At 47.5% G+C, this 23,830-nt stretch overlaps 2 protein-coding genes across 3 annotated transcripts; both read right to left on the bottom strand.

Annotated features, from left to right (window-relative positions):
* Positions 1-737: 737 nt before the first annotated feature.
* On the bottom strand, positions 738-16,942 carry LOC117745284 (von Willebrand factor D and EGF domains). The gene is made up of 29 exons (XM_034553511.1): positions 15,479-16,942; positions 14,803-14,877; positions 13,551-13,777; positions 13,348-13,437; positions 13,074-13,203; positions 12,776-12,990; positions 12,277-12,350; positions 11,842-12,115; positions 11,262-11,458; positions 10,082-10,872; positions 9,568-9,704; positions 9,163-9,327; positions 8,644-8,748; positions 8,040-8,154; positions 7,246-7,502; positions 6,333-6,552; positions 5,806-5,943; positions 5,145-5,336; positions 4,672-5,028; positions 4,415-4,510; positions 4,236-4,331; positions 4,050-4,145; positions 3,294-3,389; positions 3,046-3,141; positions 2,487-2,582; positions 2,298-2,393; positions 1,515-1,610; positions 1,295-1,392; positions 738-842 (listed from the first exon to the last, which is right to left on the bottom strand). Exons 1-29 carry the CDS (start codon positions 15,738-15,740, stop codon positions 828-830), a joined length of 4,902 nt encoding a protein of 1,633 aa, XP_034409402.1. The 5' UTR covers positions 15,741-16,942; the 3' UTR covers positions 738-827.
* On the bottom strand, positions 15,869-23,002 carry LOC117745286. Of its 2 annotated transcripts, XM_034553512.1 has the most exons (4): positions 21,464-23,002; positions 18,980-19,386; positions 17,182-17,395; positions 15,869-15,990 (listed from the first exon to the last, which is right to left on the bottom strand). In XM_034553512.1, exons 2-4 carry the CDS (start codon positions 19,380-19,382, stop codon positions 15,897-15,899), a joined length of 711 nt encoding a protein of 236 aa, XP_034409403.1. In that variant the 5' UTR covers positions 19,383-19,386; positions 21,464-23,002; the 3' UTR covers positions 15,869-15,896. The 2 variants fall into 2 exon arrangements, with proteins under 2 accessions (XP_034409403.1, XP_034409404.1); XM_034553513.1 differs by lacking the exon at positions 15,869-15,990 and having other exon boundaries at positions 16,950-17,395; positions 21,464-21,584.
* Between the last annotated feature and the right edge of the window lie 828 nt (positions 23,003-23,830).

Below are 23,830 nucleotides of genomic sequence, written 5' to 3'. Positions count from 1 at the left end.
CTTTTAAAGCTGAAACATTTTGTAGCTTTTACAGTTTTTATGTTTGTTTGTTTTTTTAAACCTTGAACCAGTGTATCGTTCCCATGTGACTGTGTAAACATGTACTGTTTTATAATGTCAATAAATGAATAAAAGAGTGAATTGCATTAATTATTAAAGCTCATTTAACCAAAGCAAAAGCATATAGATAGTACATTTTCTTTATTCTGTTAATTACTTTACCCAATCCAAAAAATATATTAACGAAAGAAAGAAAGAAAGAAATTACGATTTTGTTGAATAGCAACATTTGTCAATGTATTTAATCTAAGACACGTGTAACATCTAGTCCAGGCATAACTAATATAGCGTCCTTGCATTATTTTTCCCATAAATCAACAAACAGTGCGCATCAGTTTGGTAAAAAGGCTATAATTTGGCTTAATTGTGAAAAGACTAAAACTAAAAGCTCGATGTAATACATGACATAACCTGAAACAGATTAAGTTGTCATTTGACTTATTTCACATAAAACTGCAGTAACATTCACATCTGTGGAAAGTCTGATGCATTTACCAGATGTGTGTTACTGTGAGCCTTGAGGTAGTCACACACACACACACACACACACACACACACACACACACACACACACACACACACACACACACACACACACACACACACACACACACACACACACACACACACACACACACACACACACACACACACACACACACACACACACACACACACACACACACACACACACACACACACACACACACACACACACACACGATGCTCTCTTCTTGCATGTCGGAGCATCCCATTTCTCATTTTCTTCAACCTTGCGACGCCTGTGAAAGTGCAAACATTAATTAATTCAAAATAAAACATCATATACTTTGCATTCTATCCAATATGATGCTGTATTTTTCATTCTCTACAATAACACAGCAGCAAACAACTTAAAAGGTATCGTTAAGGTGACGTCTGTCTGAGCAGGAAGTTGCTCTCGGCCGAGCTGGACGTGCACAGCTTTAGTGCACGTGAGCGTGCACGTGAGCGTGCGCGTAATAACGTCGAGTTCAGGTAAACACAGCCGTCGACATGTTGAGAGTGGAAATGCTCCAAATCTCAGATCGTGCATCTTTAAAACTTAAGTTTCTACGAAACAGAGGCGGTCATACGCTGCAGTGCTCTCCAGAAACACCAGAGGGCGCACACACTAAATACACCGGGAAGATTCAAGAAACACAACGAGTGATTACGCCCACTGAAGGTGTAAGAAATGCTAGACTATGCTGACCTTAGTGGCGCAGGTGAGGCCGTTGTAGCCCCTCCGGCAGTGGCAGTAGTCAGGGAGGACACACCTCCCTCCGTTCAGGCACCGCTGCTGACAGACCGCTGAGGGAGTCGCCGTCACAAACACATGGAAACGTTACCGAGTGATACACAGTACATTCATCGTGGTGTGTGTGTGTGTGTGTGTGTGTGTGTGTGTCTCTACTCATCACGAATGAACTCACGCGTTTGACACTGCAGCCCCTCCCAGCCGGAGGGACAGTGGCAGGTGTTTGGTCCCAAACACTCGCCGCCATTTTTACACTTCTGCAGACAGACGGCTAACGGAGAGGAAACGGAGAGGGAGGTGATGAGTACGGCGGGCAAAAACAACAACAACAACAACAACAACAACATCTGCCCACAACTGCATCCCTGGACTCTTTGTGACAAGAAATATTAGCTTAAAGATAATTATTGAGGCCTAATTCACCAAAGTGGAAAGGAGACTAATGTTAAATGACCCACTCCGAGCTCTACCAGTCAAATGCTCCACTTTATAGATAGTTGAGTGTTGGGCCTTTATAATTACATGATTACACGTGCAACAACTGGTTGATTGACAGAAAATCCACTGGCAATGTTTGAATAAAACAAGCCGTACGATCACGTTTTCCTTGAGCTGTGTGGGAGATTACGATGACATAATGTTTGACTCTTTTTTCGGGCCGTTGTCGAGACGAATCTGTCGAGCGATTGATTCAATGGTAGCCGGGGAGGAGAAAGAAAAGCATGTGCCAAAAATCATTTTAGCTTCAAGTGCATCTGAGGAACTACTTCCTGTGGTTTCTTACTGAATGTGTTTTGAATCTGTGGAGCACGAGATGCTTTTCCCATCTCACATCCTATTCTTGGGAATGCAAAGTGTGTGAACCCCCATCCTCCGCTGACACAACCCTATGACTCTAGAGATCTATCTCCGCATGACCTGAGATGTATTAGTGCGTTAACGCATGGGAGCCACTCACGTATGTTGCACCTCTTGCCTCTCCATCCCGACGCACAGGAGCACGCGTTGGGTCCCACGCACTTGCCTCTGTTCATGCACGTGGGCTCACACACACCTGGAACACGTTGGGTGACGCGTCACATTAACACATGGGGTCGTGGGTGTTCACTTGAGATAAGTCAGTGTGTGTGTGTGTGTGTGGACTCACTCTTCTGACACCTCTTTCCTGTGTAGCCTTCGGGGCAGGAGCACACGTTGTTCCTCCTGCACCGACCTCCGTTCTTACAAGGAGGGCTGCACACGGCTGGAAAACACAACGGTACGCAACGCTGTGAGAGAACGTCAGGAGGCATCCGAGAAAACGTTTATCAGACGTATGAACACGGACGGAACCTCCAACCTCTGGGCATGTTTTATGTCACACATCTGGAAGTCGGGACGCAAATGTGAAAATGCATCTCCAATCTTTAAAACTGGTGCGTTGGATAAGACCGAAAGCCCCTCGGCGAGGTCTGTGTAGCCGACTCTGGGCTCCAGTGAAATGTGGGATCAATGAATCTTGCCTCTTATTCTCTCCATAAAACTCTTAATTGAATAAATGTTAAAGGGAACATGATGCTTTTAAATGGTTAAGTAATTCACCAGAGGAAGTTTGACCCCCCCCATTTAGCCCCAACAAAGAAAGGCCCATCTGAATTCCCTCCTGGTCGCTCCTGAGACATCGCATTCACGAATAAATATAAATAAATATCCATCCCAGTTGTTACCGATTTGACACTGAGAGCCGTAGAAGCCTCCGGGACAGGCGCAGACGTTGGGCTTCGTGCACGTTCCTCCATTCAGACACACGGGGCTGCAGAGAGCTGCGGGAAGACAACGGGAGCCACGTTTATACATCTCACACGTTTCACGTTTGTATGCAAATGTTGTGACACGCAGCGTGAAATATTAGATGTGAAGAAAAAACCGTTTAGGTGGAAACATCACGTGTGTGATTCCGGGCGTTGTGACGTACCCGAGTTGCACGTCGGTCCGTACCAGCCGGCTTTGCATTCGCAGACGTCGGGGGAAAGGCATTCGCCTCCGTGTTCACAGTGCCGGTTACACACCACTGAAACGGATCATTAGTCGTCACGCACACTTCTTAATGTGTAGAGAACGACATCGAAGATGATTTGAACCAGGACAGACGTGAGGATGCACAGGGCAGTCGAAAGGTCTCGGAGGCGAGGGACACATTTCATTATTTTGGCTACTTTTAATTAGAAATAGAACAGTGACTGGGGTTTGGGTGCTGAAATTCAGCCTCGGAGCTACAGTCGGTAACATTAAGTAAAAAAAGAAAAAACATTTGTCATATTAGTTCAAAGTGTCTCTTTTTGCGCCCAAAAGGGAAACTGCAAGTCAGCTGACCAGCATGTCTGAAGCTTGCAAATATAGCTTCAGATAGCACAACAAATAAATCAACACCAACACGATCCATTGTGATAATTAGTGAGTTTTCGGAGGTCTTTGCTAGGCCAGCTATTTCCCCCAGATTCCGTATGCTAAGCTAAGCTAATCGAGCTTCTCGTCTAATCGTTATGTCCAAATAAATGTTCAACGATTCCTTTGAAGTCAGCACTTTCACCTCAGAGTCCGTGTCACTGTCCTCCTACTCACTCACACACACACACACACAGCGCTGTAAACCTCACAGACGTTGACACAAAATCGTAAAAACACATCAGAAACGGTTTCACCCGGTCAAAGTAGTTCGGCGACATCTCACTGATTTCACATCGCGGTCCCACGTAGCCGTACGGGCAGGTGCACAGGTTTCTGTCCAGGCAGGTGCCTCCGTGTTCACAGGGCGGCTCGCAGCTCGCTACACACGCCGACAACACAGTCATCAGTATTCTGCGTGTGTGTGTGTGTGTGTGTGTGTTAGACAGGTGTGAATAAGAGCTTGGGTTACCTTCCTCACAGGTGGGCCCGCTGTAGCCCGCGGTACACTCACACACATCCGGTCTCACACACTTCCCCTGGTTCCTGCAGTCGGGTCGACACACGGCTGAGAAGGGGGAGAAAAGCGGGATATCGAGAACGATTCAATGTAACAAACGTGGAAAAGTAAACAATTGTTTCCCCTCTCACCGATATGACAGCCGTATCCGGTGTAGCCTTCCTTGCAGGCGCAGGCGTTGGGCGCGGTGCACTCCATGTTCCTCCCACACTGGTGCCTGCACACAGCTGAAAAATCACCAGTTTACTTGGAGAAAAATCCCCCCAGACGCATCATGTAATGTATCCTGCAATAAAAACACATTTGAAGAGAGCATAGATGGATTGGCTTAAAGGTAATGAAGGATTGATCTAATCAAACCTAAACAGGAAGTGGGTTTTTTCGGTACCTTTACATGTGACTCCGTCTCCGGTGTAGCCGTACGGGCAGCGTCCACACCTGAAGGACCCGGCGGCGGCAGGCTCGCAGGGAACGCCTGGAAAGCAAGGTGAGTGGGCGCAGGTCAAGTGCGACCCCCGCTTGACCCCGGTGGCGAGGTCGGGGTGCAGCTCCGCCCCCGCCGGGACGTCTGTGGACAGAGCTCTCCTCACACTGGGGACGGTGGCTTCTAGTCTCGTCCGCCTGTCAGCCGGTCGCCTGGGAGACGATGAAGACGATGAAGAGGAGGTGGGAGTCGTTTCCTTACTGGTGTTTGATTTGGGGACGTAAATATGACCCTCTGCTCCACCGGCGACTTTCTCCTGACCTGTAAAATACTGGAAGTTAGAGGACATGACTTAAAACATCTTAGATGACCACACAATGTTTTTAAAACAACAGTAATTAACGAATTAATTGCGGATTGCGTCGCCTCCCTCTCACCTGTCGCTGTGCACGTTCGTCCGTTTCCATGGAGACCGGCTGGACAGGGTCCGCAGATGAAGCCCGCGGAGACGTGGGCGCTCTCGAAACAATGAACCCCCGTGTGACACGGCCGCCTGGTGCACGCCGACGAGCCCGAGGGTTTGAGCCTCGGGGAAACCTGCGGGACTCGTGCTGGTGCGGCGGCCATTGCTTTGACCGGAGGGTCGTGGGTTTGGGATGAACTATTAGTTTTCTTTAATGTAAGAATTCACGAAACCAAGAGGAACACTAGACAGATGTACTTCTTAAGATGTGGCCTATAAAAGAGACAATAATATAATAATATATTTTAAGCTGCTCTCACTGCCTCTGAAGGTGAATTAGCGTTTGATAAGCAATATTTAAAGAGACAGTGTTTATGATTTTGTGGCATCGTGATGTTGTTGCAGGTTGCAGGTTGCAGGTTGCAGGTTGCAGGTTGCAGGTTGCTCCACGCACTCGGAGAACTACGGTGGCCGTAAGATAACGCAAAGAACCCTTTGAAGGATTAGACATTGTTGACATTCTATATTTCGTCTTACTAATGACGAATACCATAAAAAGACAAGAAAAAACACATTGAATTAAATATCTCCGACCTCGTCCCTTAAAACAGTGTTTTCCTGAGAGGAGGACTTACGTGAGCAGACCTTCCCGTCGCCTCTGTACCCTCGGAGGCAGAATCCACAGACGAAGGAGCCAAGCGTGTTGTTGCAGCCGACTCCGGGGAAACAAGGCCGAGAGACACACTCGTCGATGTCTTCTCGACACGTGGGGCCTGAAAGCACGTGAAGCGCCGGGCATGAGAGGGGCTTGGAGGGGAAAGGCCACCATTTAAGTACCACTGACACTGCATGTTTGGCTCTGTGCTTGTTGTTAAGAAGGATTGTTGAAAGAGGATACGTGGCACAAGCGGTGAGTTTGACCTCACTTGACCTTTTTCTGCTTTTACATGCCATTTATTTATGTACGTGCATGCACACGCACACAACATCGAAACTACAACAAGGACCACGATGGAATTGTTGTGTTAAAAAAGAAGAAGATAAAAAACCCTCTGTAGGGTGAAGAGGAATCAATGTTTTTTTAAAATGCCTCTGGCCATCGATAAAGGTCAATAAGGTCACACATCTTGTTCACACTGCAGCTCTGCAGGTGGACCCCTACCCGTCATTCCAGGCGGGCAGACACAGGAGAAGGAGTCGGCTCCGTCGATGCAGCGGCCCAGCCTGCAGGGGTTCGGCTTGCAGTCGTCGACGTCCACCTCGCACCTTTCCCCTTTGAAGCCCCCGGGACACGCACACAGGTATTCTCCGCTGCCGGGGGGCAGGTTGGCGTTGGTCACACAGGACGCTCCGTTCAGACATTCACAGGAGAGCACCGACACCTGCAGGAGGCTTTAGACGTTCTTTATTCTCACTCGAGGAGGTTTAGGAAAATATACACGAGAAAGTGAGTGCACAGCGACACATTGGATGATTAGATACAAATATGGGATTTAATTTTTTGTTTGTTTCTTTCTGCAACTGAATCTGGAACAGTTTTGCAGCTCTTTTATTTCCTGTGTGCATTGCATTGTGGGGGAGAAAAAACAGCATAAAACCAATTTAATCGACAAGCAAATTTACTTGGTTAATTTCATTTTACACAACCTGTTTAGAAATGCTGGAGTGGATCAGTGTGAGCAGAGAACCTCGCCACAGTAGCGCCCTCTAGTGGGAGGAAGAAGCCAAGGCTTATGTAATGACTCCCTCTAGATACACTAATAAGTTGCTGTTTAACAAGATATTAGGGTTGCAGTGAAACTGTAAAAGAGTCTGTTCAAACTTGACAAAATATAAAAACAAACAAACATTGGTGCGTAAAAGTAAAACTATCAAGAGAAATATTTAAAAAGAGATATATTGTTATTGTGTACATATATGATTATAATAATCAATAATGTAACCGTATTATTTCAGTTATTGAGAGCGGTAGGACCTTTGAAGTGCCTACTCCTTTGCAAACATACAATAGCTATTTATGTATTCATTTAGTGTATTTAGATTTGACTGTTTATGTTTATTACACCCATTATTACCTGTACGGAGGCTCCGGTTTCCTCGTGACAGTCGTCCGTCACGGTAAACCTGAAAGTGGGCGTGTCCGTAGCTTCAGCCGACGCCTTCCACGTCAGCAGGCCGGCCGGAGACAGAGACGCACCCTCGGGACCCGATTCAAGGGTGAAGAGCACCGCTGAGCCCTCGGGGTCCCGGGCCTGTAGCTGGTAGGTGAAACTCTCTCCCTGGAAGGACCGGAGACGGAACGGCAACGACCGGAGCTCCGGAGGCTCGTTCTCTGGCGTGAGACACGAAGGAGGTCAGTGAGAGAACAACAACAACAACAACAACAACAACAACCAACGAGTGAGTCATTGATTATAGCCTATCAATAACGTGTCTGTATCGGCTCTTATTGGCCAAGAAATGACAAGAAATGCAAACAAAAAGATTACAAATATTTGAAATATTAAAAAAAAGGAATTTAATGTCCTTTCTTACTCCACAAGGTTACTTCACTTTTATAATAGCTAAATTGTTTTGATTTATTTGTAGTCTGGAGCTTAGAAACTTATTTATAGTATTTGTTGTTGTTGTTTATAGTTTTTATTGATACTACTATTGGAAATGATACGACAGAGAGGATATGACGAGCATATCGTCCTCAACAACAACCTGATTACTCATTTCCTTTGATCTCGAGTGTTTATAATTTAAGTTATTTGCCGTTTCTCGCTTGAAATGTTTATTTCATGTTTAACTTTTGGGCCTTAAAAAAAGATCGTCTCGTCTCGACCTCCTGAGCCCGACCAGGAGAACTCGACCGTCCACGTACTCTCCGCGATGGCCCACGTGTGTTTGGACGAGTCCGGGCGACACGTGAGGCAAGGGCTGCTGGGATTGGACGAGCCCTCGCTGTAACACACGCCGTCGATGCTGCAGGTTTTCTCCTGGGAAGCAAAAAGGACAATAAATATGAAATATTTTCTCTTTGAAACAAAACCAGCTCCACCCCGACCGGCCTCAGCGAGGCACGTCGGTTTATGTAAAACATAACCTAATAGTTTCCTGTGTTTCAGGCCCTCCGTCATTCAGCAACACTAACATCAGGGGGTGTTATGCACCGTTATGAGTTACAGTCGCATGATGAATGTTTACTGGAGAAAACATGGTCTTTCTCACTCAGAGAAGAGCTGAAAAGATTTGTCTGATGAACGAGAGAGAGAAAAGCATAACATTAAGCAAAATTAAAATTGTATTTTAACTGTGTTGTGAATAACCTGAAACAGAAATAAAGACTCTGAAACATGCTGCAGAGTTTTGGGGGCTGAGAGGCTGAAGAGACGTGACAGTGAGAGGACGAAGGGACGCCGGAGACGTTTGCTCCTCTTGGATCCCCGTAGTAAATTAATACCACCGTCATTAATAAGCCGCCTTACCCTCAGGGTGCAGAGGACTTCAGCGTCGAGGCTGCAGAGCTGGCAGGCTCCGTCGTACAGAGTCAGAACCTTGGCGTTGCTGAAGCTGTAGCCGTCATTGGAAACCTGCCATGAGCAGAAGCTCCGTTACTGTGACTCAAGACACTGAACTGTGCAGCAGCGAGGTGAACTGGAGGGTCACAGCTCATTGTACAATCTGACAATGTTAACTTGTGTACAATCTCACCTGTGGACAACATGCTGGTTTCTCCTCAGTGATAAACTTCCAAATCTAACTGCTGTGAACAAGTATTCCTACACTTTGCAGTCGAGTACATAAACACATCTTTAATATTTCAAACTACTAAATTAATTTGTTCTCCTAAACCCCGTCGCGGCTGGAGAAAAAACATCTGTAAACATAGCACGCGTCTGCTTTTCATTACGTCAGTGCGGATTTGCTGTATGATCTTATATTCAATCACTTATTTTTTTAAAGAAGGCTTGATGATGACAATCTATCTTGGAGACGTGACTAACTTTGATCTGCCAGCGAGCCAGCGGCCTGTTGGTCTCCGTCTCCGGGTCCAGGCCCGCAGGTGCACGGCTGTCCACCAGGGGGAGCTGGCACTCCAGAGCCGTCACGGACAGAAAGACGGCCAGGATGAAGTGGGGCTCGTCCAGGACCCAGTCCCCATCCTCGAACTTGGCGAGAGACACAGAGGGAGAGAGAGAGAGAGAGAGAGGGAGAGAGGGAGACATGGACAAAACCTAAAAAACACTTCCAACAGAACCGACCCACGCTGGTGCGCTACCCGTCCAGTTTTTGGTCTGGGTGAGACCTGCATGCACTCCCTCTACCTGTGCCCTCTCTTTCCTGTCACCAAGACGTCATGCCGAGAAGAAACATAAAAGGAGCACAAACAAGAAGCAGAACCAAAGTACCTTTTCTTTCACAAACTCACACTTGAGCTCGTAGGAGTCCTTGAAGCCCTGACCGTGGACCTGGACGGCGGAGCAGTCTCCCTGTCGGACATCACACAGACCCTCCTTCTCCAGCTCCGTGATCTCTGGGATCTGGTCTTCACAATGTCCACAACAACAACAAAAAGAGCATTTGACTGTTAGGACCTGAGGATTTATTGCACGTGTCCCCCCCCCTCCGCCCCCCCATCTGTCTTCATAAAGGTCCGGTGTGTAAGTGACCGCTTGATGTGCGACAATTAGAATTGACAGCACAGAGAATGCTCTTTTGTTGTGTTTTAATGACATTATAAGTAGTTTTTCTTTGTGTTGTCACTTTTGTTATCGTTTTTTTAAAGATTTTTTGATATTTTACAGTTAAAAAATAAAGTTGTCAGTGCACGCCGTTGGACAAACTCTGTGCATTTCTACCGATGTGTCCGCAATAAGTGAATACGGTCCGTCTGTGCGGGCGTGTGTTTATTAGGTGTGTTACCAGAAAGCACGCTGCAGTCATAGGACCCAAATCCTGGGAAGCAGACGCAGCCCCAGTCTGAGCACTGGCCGTTCCCGTTGCACAGATTGGGACACTTGAGGACGGCCAGAACATCCCGGTACTCCTTTTCACTCCTCCTCTCCTCCGCGAGTCTCCTCTCGCACTCGTTTTCCAGCAGCGGGACGGTCGCGTTCAGCCACGACTGCTCGTCCTTCAGCTGCAGGTCGGCGACGCACATAGCCGCCGCGCCGCCGATGATCGACTCCGCTAACAGCCGCCTGCAACCCAGCGCCACGCTGGAGTCCGCCACGGCCTGCTGGCACCGGGCCCTGGCCTGCTGCTCGGTCAGGCCAGACGGTGTGGGCCACTTGGGGGAGGAGTCCGGTGGGACGGTGGCTTCGTGGTCCTCTGGGAAAAAGTAGGTGAAGCCCTCCAGATCCGACTGGCTGAGGCTTCGATGCGGAGAGTTAGAAATGAAGCGGCGGTTCTGACGCTGGCTGTGAGCCGAGGTGGAAGCGCCATCCCCGCCTCGACCCGGAGGCAGCGGCCGCCCGACGCCTCCCTCGCCTTTGAGCAGCTCCACCGAGCCGACGTACTCCGCCGTGACGTCCAGAGTGGGGATGACGCTGGGCAGGCGCACGTTGCCGTGATGGGAGCAGGCGGAGTCGGGTTCAGAGCGGGCTCTGGGGGGTGCGAGGCGGGGCCCGGCCTGACAGTTGCAGTACTTGCGGGGGCTCGGCGCGCTCAGGTGGGACGGCACGGTGTCAAACAGGCTGCTGCCTGGAGGGAGCCTGACAGAGGAGAGGAGGGGAGGAGGCGTCAGTGAGGAGGAACCAGGGTTTGACAGGAGGGTCTTTGCATGGCCTGGTAGGGGGCCCTGTGCTACCGGAGTTGGTATTGTGAATAGCGGAGTAAATTCCTAAAGAAATAAATGAATTATTACATACATCCAATTGACATAGTGAACCTTTATGGCCGCTGGGATCTGGTTCCTCTTTGGCGTTTGTGTAAACTATAACAAAGCTTTGGAGAAGATGCCTGGGATCTAGAAAGACCCCTTTTATAGGCCTACAAGAGAGTTACCCATCAAATTGTTCTTAACCGAGGGACGCTGTTGGTCTGACATGTGACCAAAGGCTCCTCCTTTGGCGGGACAAGAGACACGTTGACGCCCACTGACCTCCATTCAGAGATGAAAGCGTGCAGGTGCTCCAGTGTGGCGCCCCCTGCCGAGTGGAAGTCGTTGTCCGGCCGGCCGTCGAAGGTCCCGCAGAGGCCCTCGGTGCGGCCCCGGTCTGACCCGGGAGCTCTCAGCGTCAGACTCATTCCCCAGTCGGACACGTCGGCGCGAACGAACGCTCCCGACGAGAAGGTCACCTGCGAACGGCCAAAGACGATCGCGTGAAGACCGAGAGCAGCTGAGCACGTTTAAATGTCACGTTCAGATACCGAGGAGGTCTTTTATCCAATTATGGGCACATTTGTCAAATCATCGCTCAACAACCTCTGTCTTTTTGACTTTAAGTTGTATGTTTTATAGTGTGTGATGTATGAAAAACAAACTCTCATAATCCATTGAAATATTATTGTTTTTCCTCCTAAACGTGGAATATTTTAGATTTTTGTATGTGTTGGTGAAGATGTAATAAAAACATGCTGAATGAAGTGAATTAACTGAATGATACATTGGTGTCGTTTGTTCTAAATAATGTACTGTAATGCTGCAGTGTGTATTATAAAGAGTCTAAGTGCATTCTCACCGTGACTTTGCGTCCCTGGTAGGACTCGGTGATGCGGACGCCGCCGCGGCTCGGGTCTCCGTTCCTCACAGACAGGTGAGGTTTGGCCTCACCCATCTCCCCGTTGCACATGTCGAAAGCGATGACGTCGCCGGCGTCCTTCGCCACGAAGCCGCACGCGCACGAGGCGGCGTGCACCACGCTGCCGCACTCCCACTGACGAACGTGGACCTCGAACGGCCTCCCGGTGCTCTTATAGAGAACAAAGGTGCCCACTTGGTAGTTGTCGTAGTGCCTGTTCGAAAACAAAGGAAACGCATTCACAGAATTGTTCGCCTTTTTTTTTTTTTTATAGACCATTAGACATTATCATATGGCAGAAAAAAACCTTTTAAATGACCACGCATAAAAAAATGAGACATATAAAGCATGTTTCCTGATGAACTGAATAAGTACCTGCCATCAAATGTGATGATGTGAGGATCAGTGAAGGAGTAGCAGTAGGCGGAGGGGACATCTTTCACTGTTATCTGGAATGACAGTTTCATTCCTATTCAAATATATTAGTGTATACTGGACTGCAATCACGTGTCCTGAGGATTTTCATTTTTAAAAAGTTTCTAATTAAAAGTATAGACAAGTAATCCCTCTCAAAGTGTTTGTATCTGCTCCCGTTTTCTATTATTTTGCTGTGTTCGGAACGTCAACCTCTCGAAAAAAAGGTCCCACCCAAATCCCAGGAAACTACAAAAATGGCGGACACGGTGCCAAACGAATCCAGACGTAGTGAATCTCGGGTCGGCGAGCACCATAACCCTCTTAATGCCAACTTTAATGTTGTGCTTACGAATCCTACTCTTTAAAAAACAACAACAATGATGATATAGTTTGAAACAAGCTATTAAAAAGTGTTTTTAAGAAAAAGAGGGTTAAATATGAATAATAACCCGTTTACCTCGACTGGTTCTGGTGAGTATCCGTTCCAGAGAGAATCCTGCGTGACGATGGATTTCACGGAGATCCGGGTGGTCCTGTTGCCATCGGTCACAAAGTCAGTGACGGGGCTGAAGTGGATCAGGGCTCGGCTGCAAACCCCATCCCTACAGGGACCCCGGGGCAGATCCACCACGCAGGAGGACAGAGACAGATCTGCACCCAACAAATCCTCCTCTGTGAACACAGGAAGGAACGAGGCACCGTGAACGTCTGGTCGGCGGCACACGGGCCGTGATGACGGAGCCGCGAGGCCTCACCTGGACCGCTGGTGCTGAGCTGCAGAGACAGAGTGCACGGCGCCTCCAGACACGGGACGGGAACTGTGCTCTCGACCACCAGCTCATACAGCCTCCCGTCCTCGGATATGCTGCTCTCCTCCGGTCTCAGCTGCACGAAGATGACATGTGACATAACAAAGGGTGAGCCCCTTTATTGCATGGAACATAGAACGCCACCAACGACGGTTACACGCATGCTGTTCACGAAGACACATAGAAATAGTTATACAACTTCAAAATTGCTGTGACATACCATAATCCCAGCAAAGAACTCGGGACTTTGCACTGAAGCACCATGAACGTTGGGCGAGTCCAACAAGAAGCTGGAGGTGGAGCAGTAAATCTGAGAGAGGGAGAGAGATGGGTTGAACTTCTTTTTAAGGAAAAGTACAAATATAAATAGTTTTGCCGAAATTGAAAAGAGAGAGAGAGAGAGAGAAAGAAAGAAGGACACACCTTGTCCCCCAGACGGAGGTTGAAGCCGTCCAGCTCGATGTAGGCGGAGGTCTGGATGGTGGTCTCCTGTTTGAGCTCCTCCTTCCTGCCCTCCAGAGAGAGGCGGGACCAGGCCACCACGTAACCCAGAGAGCTGTTGGTGCCGCTCCCGAAGCTGCACTTCAGGTAGACGGAGTTCCCCGTCACCTGCGGGACAATCACCGGTGCAGGTGGAGTGGGAGGCGGCGCTGCTGACAGGTGAGAAGCAGGAGGAGTGGCTAGATTAGTGGAGGCTGACGCGTATTTTCAGATGAGATGATATTTGTGCGATTAATTCTCCGCATGTTGGTGGCGGAGGAACCAAAACAGAGGAGGAAAAGGAAGCCAATACAGCAGTTTTTGAGTCAATGTGTAGCATTTAGGGGGTCCTATTGGCAGAAATGGAATGCATTTTCTTTAATTTGTCATCTAAAAATAAGAAGTTTTTGTTAGCTTGCGAAAAGCCTTCATCTTCATTGGGTATCTTCACAGAGCCGGCTGCCATGTTTCTACAGTAGCCCAGGAAGGACAAACCAGAGGGGCTTTCACGTGTTCCTCCGTAGTTCTTCTACACGCTCGGCACGCGGGAGAAGTTTCGGGTCGGTTGCAATCTGCAACCTCCCTGCTAGATGCCGCCAAATCGTACGTACCGGCCCTTTAAGAAATCAGGGTCCTCAGCTGTAAAATGATGTCTCCCTACTCCTTGTACTTTCCATCTACAGCTGTTTCTTTGTGGTTCAGGCGAGGACTCTTACTTCCGATTAATGGAAACCTTTGCGACATCAGTTTGGGAAAGGCCCTTCCCTGTTTCCACCACAGTGGCCCTGTGCACTGTAACCCTAACTTCACTGGCAACAGATCTCTTATACTGGGTAACATGAATTCATGTGTGTGTGAGCAGTTTAGCCACAAAATGTTCAGCAAGGCATTAAAAAAAAAGAATACAAAATGAAACTGAATTCTAGTTGTTGTTGTTCAGAGATATGTCAACGTCCTCCCTGCTTCCTCTCCACCTCTGCCAGCTTCCTAAAGCGTAATTCACGACCTGGCCGAGGGCCATCGCCATGGAGACGAGGCCCAGCGGACGCCCGAAGGGACATATGCTCAGCTCATTAAGGGGAGCGGCGAGGGGGCCGACGGTGCATTCCTGAACCGCATGGCAGCTCCCCGACCTCCTGATAGTCGCGGCGTTTTTGACCTGACACGAGGAGACGAGCGTGAGCGGGGTCCTCACTTTTACACGTGCCGTCGACGGCCACCCCGTCGGGGCCGCAGCGCGGCGGCGCGGCTGGAGAAGCGTCCGACATCTCTGTTAAGACAGACGGGAGAGCGGTTACACATCACTATTCATTCACATAACAACAGATACTATTGCACAGCAGAGAGAGAGAGAGAGAGAGAGAGAGAGACTCTTTTCAAACAAACCCTAAAGGCACCTGATGTACGCGTACGCATACGCAGAGGAGGACGTCTCTGAATATCTATATCTAAACAAAGTGTTAACGTGTACCCGAGAAAGTAGTGGGAAGCCTCAGGTTCACTACTGTGTTGCAGTCTTGTTCTAAAGAGTGACATTTTGTTCCACATCCTCGTGTTTACATGAAGCAGATGTGAGCAAAACGTCTCCATTCGTCTTTTAGAGTCGCATGACAGGACTCTCCAATCAGCAGTTTAATTGTACATTAAACCGCAGGTAGCCATGGCAACAGTGATTCTGCTTTGAGCTGTATTATGTTTACAAGCTCAGGGGTGAACACACACTCTGAACTATTTTTTTTCCCTGCTGGTAATTAACTGTGGCTTTTAACGGTTAACAGCACGTCGTTTAGAAAAAGTGCATCTGACCTTCAGCCGTGTAACATAATTAAATGAGGATTATTAGGAATATGGATCTTTCCGCTGTGACTTACCCTGAGCGCAGTATCCCATGCATCCCTGCGTGGGCTGCAGCAGGTAGACGTAGAAGTCTCCACAGTTGCGCACGGTGACCGGGATGCGGAACATGCAGCAGTCGACGCCGGTGCCCGAGAAGAGCTGCCAGGCGGCGCAGGCCGTCAGCGGCCTCACCTCCAGGGGCCCCGGCAGGGACTCCCCGTCCCCCAGGGACAGCCACACGGGAGCCTGGGTCCCACAGTGGTTCACCTGGATGTTTGGAAAGAGGGAGGAGAACATCGCCGATGGTCTTGTTTACTCATAAAGGGTCATACAGAGGCATCAGTATCACATTGAGTCTCATAAGCAGTTAAAAGTTCCTCGCAGTAACTTTAACACTAGTTGTCACAGCTTATTCCCCTTGGTTTGATAAATCCAGCCATTCATCCGCCATCATCATAGAGACGTCGCCTTATTACGTAACGCATCCTCTCTTCCTTCCACCGCCCACTCCTGTGGATATCTTTCACCCCAGGGAGAGCGCGATGCCCTGGGAAGGCAGAGGGAGGGTGACACTTCAGATGGATCCTGCAGGCTCCGCGCAGCATGACGCCCGCAGGAAATGAGGCCTGTTCCTGCTCTCCTCTCCTTTATAAATATGTACTCGCACACACACACACACACACACACACACACACACACACACACACACACAGACTGATAACTGTGTCCACAAGTTCATATTTGTTATGTTTTGAAATAAAAGAGTCGGGGTTCGGAAAGAGAGGCCACCTCGGAGCTTCTCCACATGAGCTCACAGATGGGGTGGCGAGAGAATTGAGAGACTAATGTTTGTGATAAAAAAAAAAAAGAAGCTAAATCCAACATTTGAAATATATCAACACGCCCTCAACATATGTGAAATAGAAAGTAAAAAAGTGACTGATGTGATACTAATTTAAATGTGTGGGGGGTGGGGGGGGAATCATGTGGATTTTACGACCTTCAAACACTGGGACACCTGAAGTGTGACTCGGCTGCCAAATCTTTTTTTTTATGTCATGTAAATAAAAGGTTTTCTGCAAAAGAAATTCCCAAATCTCTCTCCAAAGCACCGGTGATAAAAAAAATTGTTTGCAGGGGTCACATCATAAAATATAGACTTTTAGTTTGAACATTGAGCACATCCTAAATCAGGAAGCATCTGAGGTCAGAGGGTGACCTTGGAGGTCAGAGTTTGAAGTCCCTGACTAAGTGTCTTTAAGCAGCCTGCAGAAAAAGAAACTGACTGAATGATCCATGTTTGGCATTAATATCCTTATTCAGGGCAGTATGACGGTATATTCTACAATAGATTTTGGCTGACGTGGAGGAGGAGGAGGGTGAAGTTGTGAATAATGAATATCTGATACGAAGTTCTGGCATGAATCCCCGTTAATACTACCAACGTGTTCTTTTTATTCTTCATTTCCTGTACAAATAAAACGAAGAAGCTTATGCTAAATTAATCTAATAGCCCGCTGGCTCTATGTTCATACTCTCAGACACGAGAGTGTTCTTAATCTTCTCTTTTAACTCTTTGGCACAAAAAGCAAATACGTGGATTTCCCAAATTGTCAAACTACTTTGAAGACTCACAATGATCACAATGTTAGTAAAAGATAATATTAAAAAGGACCATATCAGGCATGTGAGCCTCAAAAGGACCTTTACCATGTTTACCAAATACCAGTTAAGATACCGTGTGGCATGCCGATCGTCTACCTCCACACACTGGGTGGGCATGCTGGCCGGCTTCTCAAAGATCTGGAACTGGTACCAGCCCGGAGCGAGGGAGTGGTCGCAGATGAAGTCCTGCAGGCCCGACTGCTGCAGCCAGCTGGAGCTGAAGGTGGCGCTGCGGTAGGGCTCCTGGAGGACGGAGTGGCCGCCCGGCGCACACTCTGGAGGGGGCACTGCATGGGACACCGAGACGGTCAATACCATTGAGCCGACGCACGGGACGCATGGTGGCTCGGCTTTCAAGGTAAACATTTCAAATTGAATTTTAAAGCTTTTCAAAACAGACTTTGAAATGCATGAGAGAGACGGAGTTAGATTGTATCTGTGAATACATTTCCCTTTGCTGCAACGGGTCGGTTTCAGTCAGAGGGAAATATGACGAGAACAGGAGCAGAGACGCATTTTGGTCGCCTAAAAATGTCTTAGCTTCAACCTCTAGGATAACTTCTGGTTCCAAAAACCAAGATGGCCACGTCCAAAACATAAGATGGCTATGAGGCCCAAAAAAAAACAAGATAGAGATGGACAAATACCAAGATGGCTACCTCCCAAAACACAAGACGTGATGGACAAAATGACAAACTTGAGGCTGTAAATAAACGTGCGTTCACTTTTAATGTTTTCGATGCTTCAAATTCCAGCTGTTGCCACCTCATGAAAACACTCATCACGTGTGATGATGTTGCTCCACAGAAATAACTGCCGTCACCTCCTGCCATGAGCCTCCTCTCGAGTCGACGGCGTCTAAAATAAATCGTGTTTTTACGTGACGGAAGAAACCTGGAAAAAGGTCAGTCTGGGTCTCGATACCGACGATGGACGACAATGGAGACACCTGCCCTGATGGGAAAAGAGTGACAGCTGGTCAATCTGCTGTAGGCGGACCGGAGTGACACTAAATGGTAATTAGTTCAAAGCCAGAGAGAATTTTAGGTTTTCCCAGAGTTGGTATAAAGCAGAAAGGCCGGTCAAACTATTTCTGTGCATCGTTCCAAAGTAAATCCTCAGTGTGTTTCAGGGAAAAAAAAAAGAAGAAAAAAAAGCAATTGAATCTAAATAAAAGAAATTCTCTTAACGTTAAAACCTTGCCGGAGTCCTAAAGGTCGTCCTAAAACTGCTACAAAGAAAGGAAAGGTCGGCAGGTCAAAAGGTTAAAGGAGGACTCTTAAACAAGTGGGTGTTAAGCACTCGGGGATCATTAAAGCGGACAATAAAAATAAAACCAGAACATCTTTCCAACTTTTTTTCCCATGCGAAGTCTTCGAAGTCAAGTTTAAAGTCGTCACTCTGGTTGTTTGAGGCTGGATGAATGGAGCAAAAGACAGAGAATTCGGGGCGCTTTTCAAGAGCCGGTAGTGACACGGCAGCCTGTTGCACTCGATAAGAACCGGCCCTGAAACCCCCGGTCGCCATCAGGAAAAGAACTCAGGTGACTGAAAGGAGGTGGAGAGAGAGAGAGAGGGGGGGGGGGGGCTCAAGGTTTATAGTGTGTGAACACTGAAGTCGTAACACAATGATAAAAGCATAACGATAAGACCACAAGATCAAGACCCCCTGAGAGAGAAGACCCCCCTGCAGACCATGAGACCTGGAGGTATGAGGCCTTGGATGACAGCCACATGATGGATGATGAGGTGTCAGCTGCTTTGGAGCTCTTTGGTAGACAGTGACTCAAATGCAAAACAACAAATATGTTGTTTGTTTGTGTGTGTGTGTGTGTGTGTGTGTGTGTGTGTGTGTGAGGGGGGGGGGCTTACCTGTCTGAGCGTGCATTACGTGAGGGAGTAAAAACACAACGCACGGGACAAGTTTCAAAACGGTTTCAAGTCTCATGGTCCTACGGCGTCCAGGGCGCGCGTCCAGGGCGCGGGCACGAGCGCCGTTTGTACCGAACGGTCCTCTTTCCGTCGACCGGAGCGCAGACGTCTCTTTTTTTTGTACCCCTCTTTTCCTTGAGCCGAGCCGGGGGGAGAGAAGAAAACAAAAAGGTGCGGAGACAGGAGTGAGTCCGGTGAGTGAAGAGCCTCCTCTGGCTGAACCGAGACGCCGGACTGCAGCGACTGACCGCAGCGACTGACCGCAGACTGCAGCGGCGGCGGCGGCGGCTGTTAGGAGGGGCGTCGGTGGTGCGGCTTCTGGTGAACCAGGACCTCCGCGCATCTGACTGGGAAAGATCAACATGTGTTTATTTGTTTGTTTTTTTAATCAGAAAATAGGGCTGAAAAAACGGAATTGATTAAATGTTTTGATAAATACTGAAACATGGCCTCGTGTTCACAAACTTGTACACTTACACTTTTGGGTACTTTACTTGTCTATTTCCATGTGATGCTACTCCATTACATTTCTAATTGAAATATGTTTATAATAAAAAATGACACATTACTTTTTACATAATACAAACATGTGCTTTTTCTGATGCGATGCAGTACTATAAAACTAGTAGTATATGTGTATCTAGAGATGGCTTCACATTGTTGAACTACATCTAAAACGTATTACTTTCATGTAAAATACATTCTTACATGTAATTTGTTAGTTATGAAAACAGAATAATACAACATTATAACACAGGTCTGCATAATGAGCACTTTTACTTTCAATACTTCATACTTTTATTTTAATGGCTACTTTTAGACTCTTACCGATGATGAGTGAATCAACTGATTGCTGAATCTTAAATGTGATCATTCTGGGTAATGTAGTGGAAACGATGTACATTGGTGATTTTGTTTGCTTTCACGCGGTCACATGACCAATTTGGGAAATTCAAAATGTCCTGTGGAATCCTGATTCACTGGGAAAAAGCATCACTTTGACTGAACTGCAAACGCTCACATTTGACATGAGTAATATGCTTCTGTTTTCTGTATCACCTTGAATCATTAGAGATTTGACACAACCTCATGAATCTAATTACTCTCATCTGCATGGACTCCGGCCCCTAAAGCCATCGGCATGTTCTCCCCGTGTCTGAAGGAGGACAGGAAGACTGATGGTCTAATCATGGAAGTCCACAGTTATATTTCATAAAACAGATGGCCCACATGCTCCATGTTTCATGGAGTGGAGCTCTGGACCGGCCAGATCGTCGGGTCCTATTTTTTCCGACCTGCTCTTTTTCCATCCTCACGCTTCAGCTGCAGAAGAGGAGAGTCCTTAATCTAAGAGCTGTTTTGAGCTGAGAAAATGAACTCTGATGTAGAAGTAAAAACTCTACTGTAGTGTTGTTGTTGTTGTTTAGAAATAAAGTGGACCTTTTAAGTTTCAATAAAGTCAGTAAGACGATATTCTGTGATTTACGATGAATAAACATTTGGGCCGTCATTGCCGCAGGTCGAGGGAGAACCAATGGGAAGCCGACAGCTGTGCAGGTCGTACACACACGTCTTGGTACACACACACACACACACACACACATGTAACCCCTCCCTCGTAAATCTCCTGGACCATCAACCTGGCTCATGCCTCCTCTTACACAACTGGCAGTTACTTCTCCATCGGCCTCCCGGATGGAAAACATCTACGTCGAGAGGCCGTGTGAACAATACATGAGAGCTATGAGTCTGGGGCCTCAAGCTGCATCCAGGGAGAAAAAACGCCTGTGGTAAATAAATGGGGACATTATGGCCTCATTATAATCAGACGGGGGAGAACTGGGGAATGGGATTTTTGGCTAAACGGTGCCAGAAAATGCAAAATGTATATAAACCACCTTAACCCTCCACCGTGGGAAGGAAAGCTGATTGTACATCTCTAATAGTACAACGTTCTAAAAGCCCTTCGCAGTTTGAACTTTTTTTTTTTTTGCACAAAAATCAAACAAAGCACCAGATGAAATTGAATATATGTGCACAGGCCTCTGATTTACAGCCCACCTGAGGCTACTCGTGATCAGCAGAGGGTGAAAGTGCTTTTGTTGGAGCGATGGGCTTAACCACCGCCACTGTTGGAAACCCTGTGGAGAAGGTTTTGGACAGCGACGCGTAGTCATTCCTCGGCGAGCTCGTGAAGGAGGGTTTTTGGCCACAGCGGTGATGGAAGAAGTGCTGAAGGTGCCAGTAAAAGCTCACGTAAATCATTCGGCTTTCTGATCAGCTGATGGAGGAAATAAACATGAAAGGTGGAGCGGAGGAGCATGACCAGAAGAAAGAGTCGAAGCATTTAGAGGGAAAGGAAATGTGAAGCAAAGTAAAAAAAAGGGCCTCAGAACTGCAGTACTGTAGCTCAGATAAATGTACCTGATGGCTCCTTCCTGCAAATGCCGAGTGTGCGTTTGTTTGTTCAGAGGAGACCTCGGAGCAGCTGGGTCACGACACAAGCTCCTTCTGCTTTGACCCCCCCTGCGACCTCCAGCTTCCCATCATCGTCTCTGATCCAGGTCCCAAACTAGATCCCCAAGACCTAGATATCAACCGTTCACTTTAAGGGTCATAAGAGAAGTGGTGAGCTTACCGTGAAATCTGAGAGTCTTAAATGTTACAGGAACTAAAAACAGTGGCGATAAACGGCAGTTTTCTTTTTAGTGCCGAACCCTTTTTTTAACAAGCAGAACCGCAGAAGATTAAGAGGAGACGCTCAGAGGAGATCTCTCCTCCCAAGCCTCCAGTGTCACCGGATAGATATATACGTACATAGGAAGAAAATGAGATATATGAGTAGACTACATTTCACTGGACTAAATGATGACATGTGCTTTCGTCTTTTCAGGACGTTTACATTGATGTTCTTGTTCTGGAAACAGGAAGCTGACGAGGTTCAGAGAAAAGCTCCACTGTAAAAAAGGAAAAAGAAAAAAGGCGCCGCGCCATTAAAATGATCCATTTCCTGATTCATCACATTTCATTGATTTACGGGAAAGCTTCTGCTGCGTCTGAGCCGACATGAAAGGGAAGAGGAAGAGGGAAGGGAGAGCTTCAGAGGCGACGGCACAACAAACCCGTACTTGTTTGGGCCGAGCCACTGACTGTGAACGTCACTGGATACAATGGAAGGAGCTTCAGGCACCGAGCCGAGGGGCCAGAGGTTCTGAGAGGAGCCTCCTGGACTTGAAGAGGGGGCGACGAGGTCAGCGCCTCCACAGGAGCCGTTTGGTCTCGGCTCCGGTTCCCCTCGTCTTGTGCGTCAGCTGTCCGAGTCGGCACAAACAAAGTGAGCGCTGCAACAACTGTCTGGACGCAGAGGAGAGCTCCTCTAGACCACAGCCATGACCTCTGATGACCTCTGGAATGACTCAGAACAATACAGTTTACAGCAATCAACAACTTGTAAAAGATGTTTTTACTCCATATGACATTGTGCTTTTGAACACATGTTGCTCACAATCTGTTTATTTTGCCGGACTATGTATTGTGTTGTACTGTCTGCTCATCTATTTGTCTGTAGCCTGTATTTAAGAATAAATGTATTATACTATCAATAAGTATGCTTTATTGTATATATAGATATTTAGCCATTTGTGGAGGTCAAATGTTGTATTCTAATCAATAAGCTAAGCTCCTCTCCAGACTAATTAACTGACATTCCTTAGAGTCTGAACTTTATTATAGAGGAAGAAACTAAAGTAAAGTCTGCTTCCGTAAAAAAGAAAGTACTTTTCTTTGACTACCATTAGCAGAGTGATCTGCTGCCATCTAGTGGAAGTCCAGTGACATTACATATTAATTCACAAGTGTTTCTCTGACAGTGGTGGGAAATATACAACCAGCATATACTATACATATATACCATAAAATACCACAAGTAAGCGCCATTCAAGTGCCACTGAAGTGCTAATCAGTTTTTATTCAAGGTATAGTCTGTGTTTTTAGTTTCCGTCAGAAGACTTTCTGCTGTCCTGATGTCAGTGGGGAGCTCGTTCCACCGTTGATTGGTCTCTCTGATACAAGAGTATCCAAAAGATGAATCTAAATGTTAAAAGATGTCTTTCTTTAGGACAGAGAGAATGATTATGAGGGTTCTACCTGCACCAACACTGACACACACACCTGGGCCGCCCTCTCCACCTGCAACAACACGGATCACAAAGACTTCTTCTCCTAGAGGGCACTTTGTTTGCACAGTTGCTGAGTTTTTGTTTTTGTTTGAGTGTCCCCACCGAGCTCAGCCCACTTCATTGTTGTTGTGAAGGAGAATGAAGCCGCTCGTTGCCAAGCAGCACTTTTTGTTTACACATTGTGTCCGTAATCAACAAACAGGACGAGATCACGCTCTATGGATTCACGCGTATGGATCAGGAGATACAATGTACAATTTGTTGCAGCCGCTGTCCTCAGTCGGCTTTGAAGACAAAATCAGATTCTCAGCGAGTCAGCGTCTCTCTTTGGCAAGAAGCAAACGGTTCACTGTGCCCGAGACCGAGAGACGCAGCATCGAGCCACCGGACTCCTCTCTCAAACCGTACAGGTCCCCGTCGGGTCCTCGGAGGAGAGAGAGGAAGACGCGTTCAGAGCTCCAGGCGCCTGGACTCTGTGAGACGAAGAAGAGGACCGCAACATTCCTCTCCAATGTGGCACGCGTGAGGGAAGAGTCTCCAAAGTTCATGACGTCGTACCGGCCTCCCGATGCTCTGGACTCTCAGCGGATGTTCGTCAAGGCCGGGAAGTTCC

The sequence above is a fragment of the Cyclopterus lumpus genome, chromosome 16, assembly GCF_009769545.1.
Source record: "Cyclopterus lumpus isolate fCycLum1 chromosome 16, fCycLum1.pri, whole genome shotgun sequence".
Classification (NCBI taxonomy): domain Eukaryota; kingdom Metazoa; phylum Chordata; class Actinopteri; order Perciformes; family Cyclopteridae; genus Cyclopterus; species Cyclopterus lumpus.
This window is presented reverse-complemented; position numbering and strand designations above follow the sequence as displayed.